General features: G+C 40.0%; 1 protein-coding gene across 1 annotated transcript; it reads left to right on the top strand.

Annotated features, from left to right (window-relative positions):
• Nucleotides 1-3,094: 3,094 nt before the first annotated feature.
• scarb2a (scavenger receptor class B, member 2a) lies at nucleotides 3,095-18,809 on the top strand. The gene is made up of 13 exons (XM_024002193.2): nucleotides 3,095-3,602; nucleotides 9,726-9,883; nucleotides 10,245-10,392; nucleotides 10,904-11,098; nucleotides 12,016-12,107; nucleotides 12,459-12,578; nucleotides 12,976-13,154; nucleotides 15,874-15,992; nucleotides 16,214-16,287; nucleotides 16,383-16,434; nucleotides 16,647-16,799; nucleotides 17,915-17,962; nucleotides 18,277-18,809. The coding sequence occupies exons 1-13, from the start codon at nucleotides 3,480-3,482 to the stop codon at nucleotides 18,412-18,414; spliced, it is 1,599 nt and encodes a 532-aa protein (XP_023857961.1). The 5' UTR covers nucleotides 3,095-3,479; the 3' UTR covers nucleotides 18,415-18,809.
• Nucleotides 18,810-18,996: the final 187 nt, after the last annotated feature.

The following is an 18,996-nucleotide window of genomic DNA, read 5'->3' on the forward strand; positions in this document are numbered from 1 at the left end:
GCTCACAGATCACTGCACCTGTACATAGCCCATCTATAAATAGCCCAAACAACTACCTCTTCCCCTACTGTATTTATTTATTTATAAATACAGCAAAACCCCAGTATTTCTACTTTGCACACTCATCTACTGTCAAATCTACCATTCCAGTGTTTTAATTGCTATATTGTATATACTTCACCACCATGGCCTATTTATTGCCTTTACCTCCCTTATCTCACCTCATTTGCTCACATTGTATATAGACTTATTTTTCTACTGTATTATTGACTGTATGTTTGTTTTACTCCATGTGTAACTCTGTGTTGTTATATGTGTTGAACTGCTTTGCTTTATCTTGGCCAGGTCGCAGTTGTAAATGAGAACTTGTTCTCAACTTGCCTACCTGGTTAAATAATGGTGAAATAAAAAATAAAATTAAAATAAATATTTGCCTAATTTTCCAAGTCAGAACACAACAGACATTTCCCTATGCCTTTTATCTGACCACTAATTCACCCCACAGAAGTTACGTGTAAATACATGTCATTGAGTCAAGCAGAAGGATGGTTGCTCTCAATGTGCTCTAAATGCAGCTTTAAAGTATCCCATTACACCCAACCGTTCATCTCAAGTTGTGAATGCCACAGCATCCAAAAGGCAAAAATGTCCTTTGAAAATAGGTCCTGAAAAGGTCCTGAAACCCCCTTAATGGTAGCAATGAGCTTGAGCATGAAACAGGAAGACGGCTCATCCGGACATCTAGTTGAAACATGGCGTGATCTGTCTCTGAAGGTTAACTTGTATGACTGTGAAACAAATTAAACTAAAAACTTTATAACTGTCCCCTGGCAATTGTATGTTTACAAAAGACTGGTTCTCAGCTGTGTCAAGGCCCCATGCAGCAAGCATGTAGTCTCATCCTCTATTTACCTGCCACTGATATCACAATTAGGCTATAAAATCTATTCATGAATTTTCCTATTCTAACAAACATCTTCTGTTTTGTGTGCAGAACTCTATAGCTTGCTGTAAATAGCCTCTGGTCTAGAATGGCCTATACTGAAACGGTCCAGTGTGCACATTGATAGAACTCTGTATCTTCCTGGTGCCATAAGAATGCTGCACACCCTTAATATACCCACACATATTTTACATCAGGGTTGGGCAACTTTGAGGGGGGTGGGGCCGCAGTGGATCTGTGTACCCACATCCATACCCACACATGAAGTCTTTTGGGGGTTCTAAGCCCCCAAAAATAGATTTTTTTGTCTTTGGAAATTGACCTGTGGGCGCGGGCCACCAGTTGCCCATCCCTGTTTTAGATCCTCTGTGTTCTTATAAAAACATGTTTTGACTTGCCTTATTTAATTTACTGAATTAATTTAAATAATAGACACTATACAGTATAGACATATTGTATATGTATCGTGGGGCAATTCATAAAGCTGCTTGAGGACCTTATTACTGATGAATGTGTTTGTTTTTTATGACCATGTTTTTCTTTCTGCTTGCTTTTTGCATTTATATTGATGTGTGTATTTTCTGTAATTTATGTAATTCAGAGCTCATCTGTAAAATAGACCTTGGTCTCAGTATGACTCCCTGATAAAATAAAGGTTAAATAAAAAATGTATAAAGTTTTGTCATTTTGTCATTAGTGTTTTTACTAAGCATTGCAATAGTAGCCTATTATTGTGCAAATGGAGGAAATGTAACAACATATAAAAAGAAGGGAAAAACAGAACTATTTGCTGAAATTATAAATTATTTCAAGTATTATGTCTGTACTTATTTGTTATTTTCTCTATTTCCCTCGACCTTGGCTGGACTGGGTAGTCGGGGGACCTTGGCAGGACTGGGTAGTAGGGGAGATTTCCAGTTAGCTCTGTGAGTACATTTGATGCAGTGCAAGCGAATCACCCTGACAGTCCCCCTTTAAACGAGCCCCGCCCCAAAATCAGTCGATCAAATTCTGCATCACGCTCAACCTCGTCCGTCCAATCATAACCCACCAGGGGTGGTCTTAGGATGGTGGTCCGGGAAGCTGTTAGCCAATCAAGTTTACTGCTCAGTGAACAAAAGCTTCACGTCAACTATCGTTGGTTCTCTGAATAACACATTATTCATGTTCATGCTGGTTATTTAAGGGAGACCTGATGGTGATGATGATGAGACAAGATAGCGGTATTTCATGTTGAGAAGTAACGGTCCATGACTCCCAAACATGTATGAAGGCAGAATCATGTGTACATTCATTTAGCTAACTCACCACATCAGATCCACTGTGCTTTTTAATGTTTTATAGTTATCCAATAGTATACGGCACCCTGCTAAGAATAAGTGGCAGTGGTATAGCAGGGCTAGGCTACACGCCCCACTCTCCTCAGTCTAGAAAGTTACTTACTAACTAGTAGCAATCATAGTGTGACATCACATGTGAACGAGCATGCGTTGCTAATTCATTCACAAGCTCTTTGTCAGACGTTGTTAGTTTCACGTTACTACACTGCTATCTCTTCACAAACAAAAATTCCAAAATTCTATACCAAAATTACACATATTTTTGATTGAATTTAACTATCTTATTAAAACAATAACACTAGTGAATAACAAACAACAAGAATATCATTTTCCTGAATCATTATAGTAAGATTTTTTCAGAGTGATTACAATTGCACTAAAATTGTTAATTTTTTTATTATTTCATTGATATTTTTTCTATGCTTGAGTTTTTTACTGTTAATACCTGCGTTCTGTTTTGTATGACGTAACAATGTAAATTGTTGATCTGTATATAAATAAAAACAAATAAATACACTGCTATCTCTTGAAAGAATATTACTTGCAAAGTTACACATGAAAGTGAATTTGTCTCAAATTACGTCAGAACCTCAAGTTTACTTTCAAATCTTTGCTTGGTTGAATGTATCCTAATATAAAACAGCGCTATGAAGGTAGATCAAATCAAGGGCAAATCGTAGTTATTTAGTTTGTGCTGTCTTATGTTTATGGTGCTAAAAAGTAAAACAGTGACCTCAGCCACAGAAAGCAAGCTACATTTTAACACACCCACCGCTCAGCAGACACCAAAACGAACCTCTTCGCATGACCGAGTTCATTTGAATTTGGTGAGGGAGGGAGTGGAGGTCTGGCGCCCGTCCTCAGCACTGTTATTTCTCCCGCTGCCTTCGAACAACACAGTCGATTCTCATTAGGAAAACGGCTGTATGGAGAGAAGAACATTGTTCTATGACAGCACTAAGGAAACTACCAGCATTTCTTATTTTCGAAGACAGTTTGCAAGTAGATGCATATCATCGAGCAATTTTGAAATTCGTATAGTGATGTTCGCTGTAGTGTAAGAGGCAAAGTGAGAAGTAGCGGCTACCTTTTGAGTAAAATAAACCCTAAATGATCAGAACCTACAGTATTATTGTTAGTGTCATTTGGTAAGTAATTTCACATTTGCCAAATTAGTTTGACAGTTGGCTGGAATCATGACTCGGAGATCCTGTGTAATTTACGCTACTGGAATTGTCTGCGCCCACCTACTGATAGTGGGGATTGCCTTGGTGGTGGCTCAAGTCTTTCAAACAATGATTCACAACCGGCTAAAAAAGGTGAGTTGCAACTTTTTCCCACTTCAAACATGCATTTGATAGTTTTATAGTCTGGTGGCTTTAATGTGTTAGTTGTATTTGCACTGAACAGCAGACGGYGAGTCACATTTCCCATCCCTTGTTATTAGGTGACGTTCGATAGATAACGTCAAAGCATTTGTTTACTCAATCCGCATCTCCGGTCATTCGCCCACCCAACATGGGTCAATGCAGCATGCGTTCCAAGGTCGACAATTTACAAATGCTGCATGCTTTACCACCAACCAGTGATGTTTTTTGTGGTACGAAAGCAACATTGTATAATTCATAAATCCGCAATATTGATTCAACCCTCTTGAACAGCTCTGCAAGGCGTTCAGCATTTAAACTCAATGTATAGCCTGATTGAATCTCACCGGCTGATTTACAATGCCAGGTATGTTCCTGTCACAGCGCGTGGCGGTAACAGCATCATCACCATGGATTGGTGCACTGTAGGCGAGCCGTCTGTTTTATTCCAACAATAAAATAAAGCCCACTCACTTCATTTGCTTTATTATACATAATGGTTGACAGGTGAGTTGAAATACAAGTGTACTGCTGCATCTTTATTTGCGGGGTATTCGTCTCCTTTACCTGTCTGTCACAATATCATTTATTTGGGAATGGGATTTAAAATTATAAGAGCTTTCCTCGTGGTTTATTGGGTTTATCAGTAAGGGGTTGGAATCTCGTCAGAGAAGGGTCTGGGGAGGTGCGTGCGCATGGATGGGGGAAGGGAGAGAGACCATGAAGGCTGAGTCCCGCTCCCTCATTTCACTCTTCATCCTTCTTGCTTAGCAGGTTGAACATCTCGCATCTGAACGGCTCTCTTAAAGTGCCATGCCCACCTCAGCAAGTCATAGGATATAGTTAATTAATAATTAATTTGGGTCTGGGTTTATTTGGGATATGGTGTCACCCTAGACCTAGAATACAGAACATCATGAAATGAAACAAATATTGTTGATGATGTTGTCAATCGGCCTACCTGTATTTTAAGTTCAATAAAGAGCAGGAGTCTTATGTGGACATATTGCCGGTGACTGAAAAGATAATAGATAAATTAAGAATGAATGTCCATCCACAACTGTACCACTTCTATATCTAAAACGGCTCTTAGAACGACTTTCCTGGATCTTAAAACAACAGTGAGCATTCATCTGTTTCATTGTTTCAGCCTTGGCCTGATCTAGGTCTAGAGGACTGCTGTGCCTGGAAAACAACCCTCTGTCCCCTGCCAAAAAAGTTGACAATAATTTAAACATATGACATATGTTAACTTTCATTCAAACAGTTTGTCATCCTCTAGACTGGAAAACAGCCCCAAAACATGACACTGAATAACATTTATTATGGTCTTGAGAAAGGTTATCAAACCACAACTCCCACAGATGTTTCAGGTCAGGTTTTCATTTATTTTTGAGTGAACCTGATGGTTATGTTTTAATGTCCTTACCACTCTTCATGTGACCCATCCCCAACCACCAGCTACAAAAATAGTGAGTTTTTTAGATTTTAGATAAGATTGATAAACCTTCAACCCTTTGTCCCTGCTTGCCTGTGCTTGTGAGATCAAGGTTTGAAGCATTTCAAAGAGCGAAATTATGTAAACATGACATCTATGGAAGCCTTTGAGAGACTTTTTTCAAGGGTGTTAAACACAGGAATTCTTCTAATCTAGGCCTTGACTTTACCAACAGTTAGTGTTGCACAGAAACGGTCACTCTTGGGAATTGTATCTGTTTGAGAGGGACACCATTTGATTTATAAAAACAAAACAGACATCACTGATTGTGAAACTTGGTACCATACTGCTGAAGATGAGTCTGAATCGCATGTTGGTGGTGGTTTTCTCACACTCACCTTTCGTGTATGTAGTCAGTGTTTGGCTTTAAAACTAGAATCCATAGTTGCTACATCCATTTGGACTAATATATAACCTACCAATTGATTCCTGAAGAATATACAGTGCATTCGGAAAGTATTCAGACTATCAGGTTTTCCACATTTTGTTACCTTACAGCCTTATTCTAAAATGTATTAAATAAAATGTCCTCATCAATCTACACACGTGTCGAGGCACAGATCTGGTGAAGGCTACCAAAAAATGTCTGCAGCATTGAAGGTCCCCAAAAACAGTGGCCTCCAACAGTTTGGAACCACCAAGACTCTTCCTAGAGCTGGCCGGGGGAGAAGGTCACCTTGGTCACCTCCATGACCGAGACGGGCCTTGGTCAGGGAGGTGACCAAGAACCCAATGGTCACTCTGACAGAGCTCCAGAGTTCCTCTGTGGAGATGGGAGAACCTTCCAGAAGGACAACCATCTCTGCAGCACTCAACCAATCAGGCCTTTATGGTAGAGTGGCCAGACGGAAGCCACTCCTCAGTAAAAGGCACATGACAGCCCGCTTGGAGTTTGCCAAAAGGCACCTTAAAGACTCTGACCGTGAGAAACAAAATTCTCTGGTCTAATGAAACAAAGATTTAACTCTTTGGCCTGAATGCCAAGCGTCACGTCTGGAGGAAACCTGGCCTCATTCCTACGGTGAAGCATGGTGGTGGTAGCATCATGCTGTGGGGATGTTTTTCAGTGGCATGGACTGGGAGACTAGTCAGGATTGAGGGAATATGAACTGAGCAAAGTGCAGTGAGATCCTTGATGAAAACCTGCTCCAGAGCGCTCAGCACCTCAGACTGGGGCAAAGGTTCAGATACCAACAGGACAACGACCCTAGGCACACAGCCAAGACAACACAGGAGTGGCTTCGGGACAAGTCTCTGAATGTCCTTGAGTGGCCCAGCCAGAACCTGGACTTGAACCCAATCGAACATCTCTGGACAGCTTAAAATAGCTGTGCAGTGATGCTCCCAATCTAACCTGACAGAGCTTGAGAGGATCTACAGAGAGAATGGGAGAAACTCCCAAATACAGGTGTGCCAAGCTTGTAGCGTCATACCCAAGAATACTCGTGGCTGTAATTGCTGCCAAAGGTTCTTCAACAAAATACTGAGTAAAGGGTCTGAATACTTATGTAAATGTGACTTTCAGTTTCTTATTTCTAATACGTTTGCATACAATTCTCAACCTGTTTTTGCGTTGTCATTATGGGGTATTGTGTGCAGAATGAGGGGGGGGGAAATTTAATCCATTTTAGAATAAGGCTGTGACGTACAAAAGAACGTACTGTAACTTATAAGTGCCTCGTGATTTTAGTTCAACTGTCATACCCTATCAACCCAAAATATAAGCTTATTTTAATCTGTTTTTTCTAAACAAACACTGTACACCCTCAACACATGGGTAAAAGTATCATTGTAATGCCATGGATGGTCAGTCCTTGCATCCATAGCTCTGTCCATGATTTTGAGTATGGTTACATTTCTACAGGCCCATCCCTCAGCTTTTTACAAAAACAGGCGGAGTGACTGCTTTAATTGTTTCAACTGTGGATTCTAACTTTAAATGCATCCTATACAACACGCATGATTGGAATAGCTGGCTTGGTATGGCTTGACTTTTCACAACTTTCAGGTGACTCAAATGATCCAGTAAAAATGAAGGGAAATGGCTTCTCGGCATCAAATATGCTATTTTGTTATATATTTCAGGAGTTCTCAGTGATATCTTTATTCCATGCGAAGAGATATTTGACTCCACAGCCTTCATACTTTACTGTACAGCATGAAATGGGCTATTAAATGAGTTGATTCATATGTCTTGTGCTGGAAACAGCCTATTTCACTGGCTCAATATGCCCATTCCAGTTATGTTGTTGAAAACTGACTAGAGTCTAAGTGAAGCAACAGGCTTCTGTTTTCCCCCAGAGGAGCATGCCCCCAGTTCAATGCTCTAGCTAGTGAGTGGTGACCTTCTGCCCAGTTGTGTTGTGTAGTGTGTTTGTCAGAATGTGTGTATGAGGCAAAATTATTGTCTGATCATTTAGGACTCCGTAGGGAGTATGTACCCGGTTTCCCCTATATTCATTTAGTAGCGGTGGCCCACCGCTGCTTAATTCTTGCCACCAAATATGATAAAATATATAATTCTTCCGAGATGCACTTTTAAATGGATAGTCCATTGGCCCAATGACTGGAAAACACTGAAAAATCAAGTCTGAACGGGAAACGAGTTTGTGCATCCGTGTTGAGCCACACCTTAAAAGCGACAACTGAGCTTCTCTGAGACCTCAAGATGAGAGAGTGAGCGGTGTGAATGGTAAAGGCCTTTCTCATGTACACCTCACTTTACTCAAGGGACAGAGAAAGCAATCAGTAACCCCTTATGTAAAGGACAGGGGGGGGGGGCATTTCTCACTTGAAGTTAGAAATACCCTCCTTGAATGGTAAAAAAAAAGTTTGTTACAGATTTCTCTATATAGTGGGCATACATTACTTACCAGTATCTTATGGATCAACCAACATTCTCTTTTTAGATTTGACAACCATGTTTCATCACGCTTCATTCTTTCAAAGTGTTGAATGTCACTGCGTCTGTTTTAATTACAGTTGAATTACTCAGGTCTCAGAGCATTTCGTGTTATTTTGTACCTAAATCCGAGACACTCCATTTAGTATGAAATGTTACATTTCGTATGGTATGTATTAACTTGTGGATGTCCATCATCCATTTCTTATGATATTTTAGAAATTACCATTTGTATGATATCTTCCGAATTTCAATACTTATAATATGTTATGAATTTGCAAAACGTGAGATATGTTACAAATTCCATTTTCTTGTGGCTGTTAGCTTGGTGGCTAACGTTAGCTAGGCTAGGGCTTAGGGTTAGAGGGAAGGGTTAGCTAACATGCTAAGTAGTTGCAAAGTAGATCAAAAAAGTAGTAAGTAGTTGAGAAGTTGTTAATTAGCTAAAATGCTAAAGTTGTCCGTGATGAGATTCGACATTTCAGTTATATGCCCACCCACCCATCCTCCTTTCGTTTTTGTCTTAAGTAACCTTACCAAACGTTTTATATATATATAACACCCATATATAAACACCCATATATATATAGGTGTTTACTATGTTGCGTCTAGTCGGAGACCAGACCGGGTTGAAACTGTAATGTGGGCTAATGTTAAACATGATTGAATGCATGATTGGGTAGGCTGTCATTGTAAATAAGAATTTGTTCTTAACTGACTTGCCTAGGTAAATAAAAAAGTTTACACTAATGGTGTTTAAAATGCTGTGTAATTGTGGTGGAATTTACTGGGGCCGGGATGAAACCACTATTGCAATATTTTTTTCCCATGGCAAAAATAAAAACAAGAAGCAGACAACTCTTTGGTCCTTCAAAAACCTTCTGTATGTAAAATATTGTGTTCTATAGTTGGATAATAAATGCATGTGACTGGATGATAACATAATTATGTTTGTTTGTAATATTAGGGTTGTTTTCCTAAGAAAGTTAAACCCATTTTGTTTCCTTGCCACGATACTAATGAGTATTGCGATACTGGTATCCTCCCAGCTCTAGAATTTACCTGTAAACTTTTTTTTATCTGATTATTGTCGCATTTCGAAAACAGGACAAATTTAGTCCCACATGGATTACTGTGGTCTGAGAGACTTATCTGAACACATTTAACCACTTTCCTCTATTCATATGATGACCAATAGGACAGTGTTACTACTCCGTATTGTTTATTCAAACTGTCATGCTGCCAATTTGGTGAGTGGTCATTTAAGGAAAAATGCAAACATCCCTTGATCAGCCTGCTGGGGTTCGCCCAAACCTCCTCCTTTGCTGTGTTCACTCAGGTTTTCTTCTTGTTCTGACAGTTATTCACCAATGAAGGCGTTTTCCCCCTTCCCCTGGGGTTTTGGTGTGCTGGCATTGCGTCTTCGCTACATTATTTGCTGTGTCTGCTCTCTCCTGGTATAACCTGAAAGGGTTGTTGATGGGTGGTGCAGCCGAAATCAAAAATTAAATAGCTTTTGAAAGCCAAAATATATTTAGTTTAGAGATTAATAGGGTTACTGTTTCAAATAGCTTTTTAGGCCAGCGCTCCTTCTATCCCTCAAATGTACACTTGGAGAGATCATTGTTGTTTTGGACTGTCTTTAAATAACTTTCTCTTACAATATTTTTTTTAGGAATTGACTTTAACAGAGGCAAGCCAAGTATTTGAGTCATGGAAGAACCCGCCGCCTCCAGTCTACATGGAGTATTACTTCTTCAACGTGACCAATCCAGAAGTGTTCTTAGCAGGGGGAAAGGCAGTGGTCACCCAGATTGGACCATACACTTACAGGTGGGTTGACAACACACTCACTGCTGTCCTTTGAAATTAGGAGGCCTCACTTCACACAGGGCTGAATCTTATCTTGAGATCCAGAATCATGACTTTGACTTAAGTGGAAATCATGTATCGATGCCAATGGAAGGTTTTTGCATGTGCTCAAGTTAAGATTCGGCTTACAATGTATTTGTTTTATTAGCTGTACGTTTGATCATGGGAAGCTGGTGATTCAGGTCTTGGGAAAGTCATATTGAATGAAAGCGGTTCCATGCTGCTGAACCTGCTGGTGGACTTGTTTGAACTTGTCTTTCATCCCCATGTGAACATCTGTGTGGACCGATTTAATCCTCATATCCACATCTTTCCATAACAGGGAATACAGACCCAGGGAAAATGTGACTTTCCTTGAAAATGGAACCAAGGTTTATGCCCTGAATCCCAAAAGCTTTGTCTTCGTCCCAGAGAAGTCCAGAGGTAATCCAGAGGTCGACATTCTGAGGACAGTCAACATCCCAGCTGTGGTGAGTTAGTATGTGTCTCTCTCGGCCTCTGCTTGTTACCTCTACATTTGGTATACTTGTACAGTCTTCGCTTATGCACTGTATCTTAGCTGCCATGGACACGTTGTATCTGCAATATAGTGTGTTATAAACTGTGGTGCAACATGAGGGTGTGAATTATTCCACAAGTGTATCCTCTTCTGTTTTGGTTAAGTTTAACCTTTCAAGAGTCCCAGTATAACCACTTCTAACCCTGTATTGACATTCCTTTACTGCATCATTCCAGTAGACTTTCCAAGCATTATGCTAAATACTGTATTATGACATCTTGGTGACTTGTGCATACCAACTTTTTACTTTATAGCAGACACTGTCATGGACATAATCCAATTTCCATTAATGAGAACCAGACCAGAGTCTAGACAGCAACAAAAGCTATAGACTTAGAAACGTTGTTTATAATTTTGTTACTAGTGGTATGATAGAATGTGAGCTCTAACCCCTTCTCTCTCTGTTTCTTCTCCCTCTACAGGCGGTGATGAGTGAGCTGAACTCCTACTCCTTCCTGCTGCGTACCTTGGTCTCCATGTATATGAAGTCCATCGGTGTGGAGATCTTCATGACCCGCACCGTCCACGAGGTGCTGTGGGGCTTCAAGGACCCTCTGCTCACCAAAATCCACAGCATTAAGCCAGAGGTGGATGAGATGTTTGGGCTGATGTGGAAGGTAGGCACTGTTTGTGTTTAGTAAAAACTTGAAATATGCTTAATCAGGTTACACTTCTGAATACAGTCATTCACTAAAGTTATAACCTTAGCTAATGGCCGGTCTTGAAATTTGTGATTTAACCGAAGGTTGTGAAATTGCACTAGAACTCCTTTAGTCATTGAACCAGTAGGTGGTTGGTAGGRCCTGGGAGGAGGTCTCTGTTGGTAGGGCCTGGGAGGAGGTCTCTGTTGGTAGGGCCTGGGAGGAGGTCTCTGTTGGTAGGGCCTGGGAGGAGGTCTCGGTTGATAGGGCCTGGGAAGAGGTCTCGTGGAGTCATCACGTGATGAGTGAAAATGACAAAATGCTGATGAAGCTGCTTACTTACCCTTTTTCTGGGAGACTCGTGTCTACTTTGGAGACACACATCTGCTATTCCACCTCACGCAATAACAATGCGAATAGTTTTCTCAGGTTCCACAAACCAGATAATGGTGCATTATTTGGAAATCCCCTGAAAGAACTAGACGTTGGGTAGAATTTTACCTAAATTGTAAAATCTCAACTGTCAAAGCATTTGTGTCAACCGTTTTGGTCAACTACAGTCTTTTACCGCTGCCTATAAAATTATAATATGAGAAGGAAAAACAGAACGGGATAGGCAGGCTACAGTAACGCAGTGGCATTTTTTTCCCTCTATAGCACAATATCCCCCGTCAGTACAGTTCCAACAACGACAACCAGACACTTTAAACACTGAAATTCCTTCCCAAATGACCGTTTTAACAGCATTGGAGGAAGGTGTTCTTATTTTTCCTCTGCTTATCAAGAGTCCATGTGGCTGTTTCTAATTCTGTACCTGTCCTCCTGGATGTTGGATATCTTCCTTTTGATATGACAGTCTAACTGAACTATTTTCTTTCTCTCTCTCCTCCTAGAAAAATGGAACTCATGAAGGAGAGTTTGTGTTCCTGACTGGAGAACGTGACTACATGGAATATGGCAGAATAGACACATGGAACGGGTTGACGTAAGGACCTTTATTTCCCTCTGTTTTCCACCTTCATGTTGTTGTAGTTAATGGTTATCAAAAAACATTTCTCATGTCAGCCCTGCGACATTGGGTTTACTCATTTAACGGGAATGAATTGGGATCTGTCCAAATCAAGTATTCAAAGTCCAAGGATCAACACATTTGCTCCCTGTCATGACAGAGCAGATTGCAAATTCGTATATTTAAATATCAGAAATAGAAAACCGCTTCCAGGCATTTGAAATGAAATCAGTATTTGGCCCCGCCATGTTGTTTTATAATAACCTTGTGTAAACGAAAGCTTCTTCTTGATGTCTAACATATCCCGTACCTTTCCCCTATAAACAGTGAAATGTCATGGTGGTCCTCTAACCAGAGCAACATGATCAACGGGACGGACGGCAGTGTTTTCCACCCTCTGTTGTCTAGGAAAGAGCTGCTGTACATCTTTGCAGCTGACCTCTGCAGGTACGTCAGTCATATCTCCAAATCTGTATTGTCTGTAGTTTTATTATTTGTTTACAGTCAAAGCAGCCAGTACAGAGAGGGATGGTGGTTTAGGTGACAGCCAAGAATTATCGAGAAACGACTGACTCGTATTCGTAACGGACTGGTAAACCACTGTAGAAGACGCCACACCCTGGCCATGGTAAACAGGTGTGAGTTGGGCATGTTCCTACCAAAATCTCATATTTACCCAATGTTCCACACAGTAGGTGACACATTTGTTAACACAGACCTCACAATCTCCTCTGCAAAATGACATGTGTAGAACTGAATTCCAAATTCTTGCCTTAAGTTTTGTGAGCTGAGAAACTCCTACACAGCTTATGTGTCCTTATTCTTACCTGCCTCTGGGGTTTAGGTCTATCCATCTGGGTTATGTTGAGGACGTGGACGTAAAGGGCATCCCAGCCTACCGTTTCGCCCCGCCCCACGATGTCCTGCAGAGTCCTGAGGAGAACCCCACTAACGCCGGCTTCTGTGTGCCAGCTGGGGACTGCCTCGGCACCGGGGTGCTAAAAGTTAGTGTTTGCAGAGAAGGTAAGAGATGGTTCATTACTGTCACAACCCTGGTTGGCATAACATTATATGTGCCCCACATACCCACTGTTTGTTTTGACTATCACTTGTATCACTAGCCACTTTAAACAATGCCACTTAATATAATGTATATGTATATACTGTACTCTATAATCTACTGCATCTTGCCATCTTTATATAATACATGTATCACTAGCCACTTTAAACTATGCCACTTTTATGTTTACATACCCTACATTACTCATATGTGTATATACTGTACTCAATACCATCTACTGCATCTTGCCTATGCTGTTCTGTACCATCACTCATTCATATATCTTTATGTACATATTCTTTATCCCTTTACACTTGTGTGTGTATAAGGTAGTAGTTGTGGAATTGTTAGGTTAGATTACTCGTTGGTTATTACTAGAGGTCGACCGATTATGATTTTTCAACGCCGATACCGATTATTGGAGGACAAAAAAAAGCCGATACCGATTAATCGGCCGATTAAAAAAAAWWAATAMTAATAATAATAATATGTATTTATATATATATATATCATACACACACACACATTTTTGTAATAATGACAATTGCAACAATACTGGATGAACAATGAACACTTATTTTAACTTAATATAATACATAAATAAAATCAATTTAGTCTCAAATAACATGAGAACATATGTTAAAACGAACCACCAGCTTTCATGGGTCTTCAATATTCCCAGTTAAGAAGTTTTGGGTTGTTGTGCAGAAAGCAGAGCTTGTCTGCATGGTCGCCTGTCAGTCTGCTCCTCCGCGAAACACAGACCTTATTTGAAGTAGATCAAGACATCTCTATGGAAGACATGAACGGTAAAATAACGAAGGAACCACTTTCAAGTTCAGCCGCAAGTTATTACAGGAATTCTAACGCATCGACTATTTCTCTCTAAACCATATACCTTTGACTAATCCGGAAACTATCACCTCGAAAACAAAACGTTTATTCCGTTCCGTATTTTATCTAACGGGTGGCATCCATGAGTCTAAATATTCCTGTTACATTGCACAACCTTCAATGTTATGTCATAATTACGTAAAATTCTGGCAAATTAGTTCACAAAGAGCCAGGCGGCCCAAACTGTTGCATATACCCTGACTCTGCGTGCAATGAACGCAAGAGAAATTACACAATTTCACCTGGTTAATATTGCCTGCTAACCTGGATTTCTTTTAGATAAATATGCAGGTTTAAAAATATATACTTGTGTATTGATTTTAAGAAAGGCATTGATGTTTATGGTTAAGTACACATTGGAGCAATGACAGTCATTGATTGATTGTTTTTTATAAGATAAGTTCAATGCTAGCTAGCAATTTACCTTAGCTTACTGCATTCGTGTAACAGGCAGGCTCCTCGTGGAGTGCAATGTAATCAGGTGTTAGAGCATTGGACTAGTTAACTGTAAGGGTGCAAGATTGGATCCCCCGAGCTGACAAGGTTAAAAATCTGTCTAGGCCGTCATTGAAAATAAGAATGTGTTCTTAACTGACTTGCCTAGTTAAATAAAGATTAAAAAAAATAAAATAAAAATCGGCAAATCGGCACCCAAAAATACCGATTTCCGATTGTTATGAATCGGCCCCGATTTAATCGGTCGACCTCTAGTTATTACTCCATTGTCGGAACTAGAAGCACAAGCATTTCGCTACACTCGCATTAACATCTGCTAACCATGTGTATGTGACAAATAAAATTTGATTTGACTAACCCCATAACCTAGTTTTTTGACCGATTAAAAAAAAATATATATATATAATCATAATAACCCAATCAATCTAGTTCTAGCTGCAATCCAAGCTCCAATAGATATCAGAAATGTCCATGTTTGAGTATCCAGATTTCATAGTAGTGTAGATGGTGAATGATTAACTCTGGATGAGGGCTATAAAACACTTGAATTTGAGGATACGGTTAATCTCCAAAGGCTTTCCCCTCATAAAACAATCACATGGCATATAAATGCACTACGTTAACCCTTAAGTCTCGCGAGGGAAGTAGATATGTTTTTAAGAGACATCCGCTTTCGTAGTGTGGTGCCGAGAAAGTTCAACAATCGGGGCAAAGTTATTCCTCAGTGTTCGCAATGCTGAAATGATGGTTCTATTGATTTGAGGCTGTTCTAGCCGCGTCCTCTCGGGGCTGCAAAGTGAATAGGACCCTTTATTAATTCCTTGTGGGGGTTTGAATTCCATTTGTCAGATATAGCAGTTTGAATAGTTTTCATATTCCTTAGTGAGGGTTATTGGCTCCCACACTGGAACACATTACATGGTGTCTCTATGAGTAGGACCTTGTGGAACTTCATAATTGTCATTCTGACCTCCAAAGGAATCGTTTTGTCTTGGGTTGTAAAAACCGTCCATAATTTCACTGTATCAGAACATGTCCAGTACAGGCCACCTTTCCAATGGCAAGGAAGGAACTTGACACATATTTTTGCTATTTGTTCTGTTATCTCCATGCCTGGGTAATAATACCAGATAGCACACGTTATCAATCTCTCAATTTTGTTCTTGATGTTTCCCTTTTAGAGCCCCAATATTAAAACATTGGACTTTGTTTTGCCTAATCCTCTCTTATGGCAGTCCAGGATAAGGACATGGGCTATTTGATCATATAGGTTGCTTGTGGTGTTTTCTCTTAAATCATGTTTCTTTCCTATCTCCTTCCTCTTGTCCATAGGTGCACCTATCGTGGTGTCGTTCCCCCACTTTTATCAGGCAGATGACAAGTACATTAATGCTGTTGATGGACTGCACCCCAACAAGGAGGAGCATGAGACTTACCTTGACCTTAACCCGGTATGAACAAACATTTGATATACCATATATAGTGATGAGGCCAATATGCAGGATCAGTTATGGGGCCTATACACTTACATACTCTCATTGTGAGTTTACTGTATTTAATAGCTCTATTACATGTTGTATGTGTTAATGCAGTACCAGTGGAATATAAACATTTGCTTCCTCCATGTTGGAAAGGGCAAGTTCTAACTGAATAAGTTTATTTTGTTTTTTAGACCACTGGGGTTCCCATCCGTGCTTGCAAGAGAGCCCAGCTCAATATAATTTTAAACAGAGTTCCAGGCTTCCCGTAAGTATAGCAATCTGAACAGTTTGCCACACTGACCCTTCTCATCCCTCATACGAATTGAGTGAAAAAGCCTCACTTCATTTTCTCTTCCACAGCAAAACCAAACATCTAAACGAGATCATTTTTCCCATCATGTTTGTCAATGAGGTAAGACTTATCTCCTCCCTTTCTCTCTCTCCAATTTATTTTGTGAAATTCAGTCAGCCTCACGTGCAGCCAAGACATATCAAATGAATTTGCATTAGACAAAAATCCAGATATTTAGCTAGAGAGAACCCTCTAGTCTATTATTAAGATCAGTTAATAACAACATAGTAAAGACAGGTTAATAACCTTAGTGACCCCCCCGGTTCCCCCAGACGGCCACTATTGACGATGACTCTGCTGCCCAGATGAGAACTCTGCTGCTCATCGTGACCCTGGTGTCCAACTTCCCTCTGCTCATCGTGGGCATGGGAGCCATCCTGCTCATTGTCCTAGTCGTCCTGGTCTGCAGGTCTCGCCAGAAGAAGGTAAGACCTGTCCTCTACTCCTGCACTTATTACCAGGAGATCCCAATCTATTTTTTTGGTAGCAATAATATTCATACGCTTCTCTAAAATAGTGTAAATTATGCAAGACACTCACAATATGTCAGTTGTTGTCCAGGAGGTTCTAAGTGATTAGAATTGAATGGTGCTTTGACACAACAAAGGTTTTATGTTAGCTTTGACTGTGCTCTTGCATGTTTGATCTGTTTTATATACAATTTATTCTTCTATATTATTATATATTAATCAGTGGTCTGGTGTCTGAGTTCTCCATCTCCTTGCATGTTAAGTTAACACCGTGCATGAGGAACCTCACATAGTCAACATGTGCTGCCTTCTGTAATCTCTGTATGAAATGATAGTGCTGCTGGCCTTTCTAACAATTTYAAATAACTGAGGTCAAAACAGGAAGTATAGATCTTAATTTAGCAGTCCCCGTTGGCAGATAGACAGTCACAATGATGACCGTGTATAGTCTACACTACCGTACAGGCCAAAGAGTGCTCTGAACTCTAGTAACAATAGTTCTGTAGGATAGCCAGGGTACTTTCAACACTTATCTGTGTTTGTCTAGGTTAGTCCCTCTGACCACATTTGCACGACCCCATTCCCCACCCATCAGTTGTGACTCGGATAGATAACCCCCATCTTAGTAGAAGTTCACATGTCATAGCTTGGAATATCAAAAAGCTATAATCGTTAATTCAAACAATAACAAAGCTGTGTTTTGGTAAAAAGCTGAGGAATGGGTCTGGAGAAATGTAACCACTGACAGAACCACCAGACATGGATGCATGGACTGATCATTGACAATATAAAATAGAGTTTTAACCATGTTTTGAGGCTTCAGTGTTTACATTTACATCGCTTACAAACATTGGAGTAAAACAAGCTTGTATTTTGGGTTCTGATGGGGTATGACAGTTGAAATAAGCATATGAGTCATAAGTTATATTTTCCAAAATCAATGAGTTTATATCATTAATTTATAAGACCAAAGATGAATGTATCAACTAAGGATTCCAGCTTTGAAGAACTGTATAGTTACCGTGCTATGATTAACATTTTCTGTAACCCTTTTTTCCTTTCTGTTTTAGAATGAAGTAAAACGTATTGATTTTACTGAAGCTTTTCATTCTTTTACTGTAAGTCTTCATTTGCCTCATTTGTCATTTTCGTTCAGTTATTAGCAATTCTTGTTAACTTTAATTTCTAATATCTTTAGGTATAATATATACATGTATTTTACATTCCTGCTTCATAGTGGTATTTCTTCATTAACTTGAAAGTATTTTGAGATTGTTGGTTTTGTACAGTGACAAACTAATTGCGGATAATCATTCATTAATTATATACCATTGCAATATATTTCCGATTTAGTTGTAAATATATAAAATGTTTGTTGTTTTCATGGTTGAAACCTGCTTTGTCGTTTACAAAATGTCCTCTCCCTCTTCAGACGGCAAAAGATGAAACGGCCTACACTCAAGTCAGCGACAAACCAGAGGTTGAACCATCAGAAAACAACTATACCAACCAGCCAATGAGGAACGGCTCCTACATCGCCATGTCTCCCGTGGAGGCTCAGAAGTGTTGATGCAGGCTGCATTGTGTGGCTGGGCAGGCGGAGCAGCCTGGGCGTGGTATTATAACCAAGGCAGGGTTTTGCAGTGCGGCCAGGGGTTTTCACTTTTGGGCAACAACCCCAATAAATGTCCATGTCAATCAAGCTGCTGCTCTTCTCAATGACGCTCTTGACTATCCTGCTGAGCATGGTCTTTCTGCCTGCCATAGTGCAAAACAACAACTCTTGTCGTCTACTACTACTACTACTACTACTACTACTACTGTCACTTCTGTCTCTGTTCTGTTGGGCTCAGTGCTGGGTTCATGAAGGAACACATGGACAGCCAAGACAAAGCTTTTTTGAGTATTTTCGGCAAGGGAATAAGTATCAAATTAGGCAGTATATTCTAACTAATTAATAACAACCACTGAGCAGTCACTATCATCCTTCCACTGACTGATGGGTAGTATTCACCTGATTTAATGAAGACTAGAGGGTTCTGAAACATTTCTTTGTATCAGTGTTTGTGAGGTCACCTCAAACAGCCACCAGATTAAAACATCTGGTATTCTTCCCTCCCTGTAACTGAGTATTCACTGACTCAGAATATAA

This window comes from Salvelinus sp. IW2-2015, linkage group LG15, assembly GCF_002910315.2.
Source record: "Salvelinus sp. IW2-2015 linkage group LG15, ASM291031v2, whole genome shotgun sequence".
NCBI lineage: Eukaryota > Metazoa > Chordata > Actinopteri > Salmoniformes > Salmonidae > Salvelinus > Salvelinus sp. IW2-2015.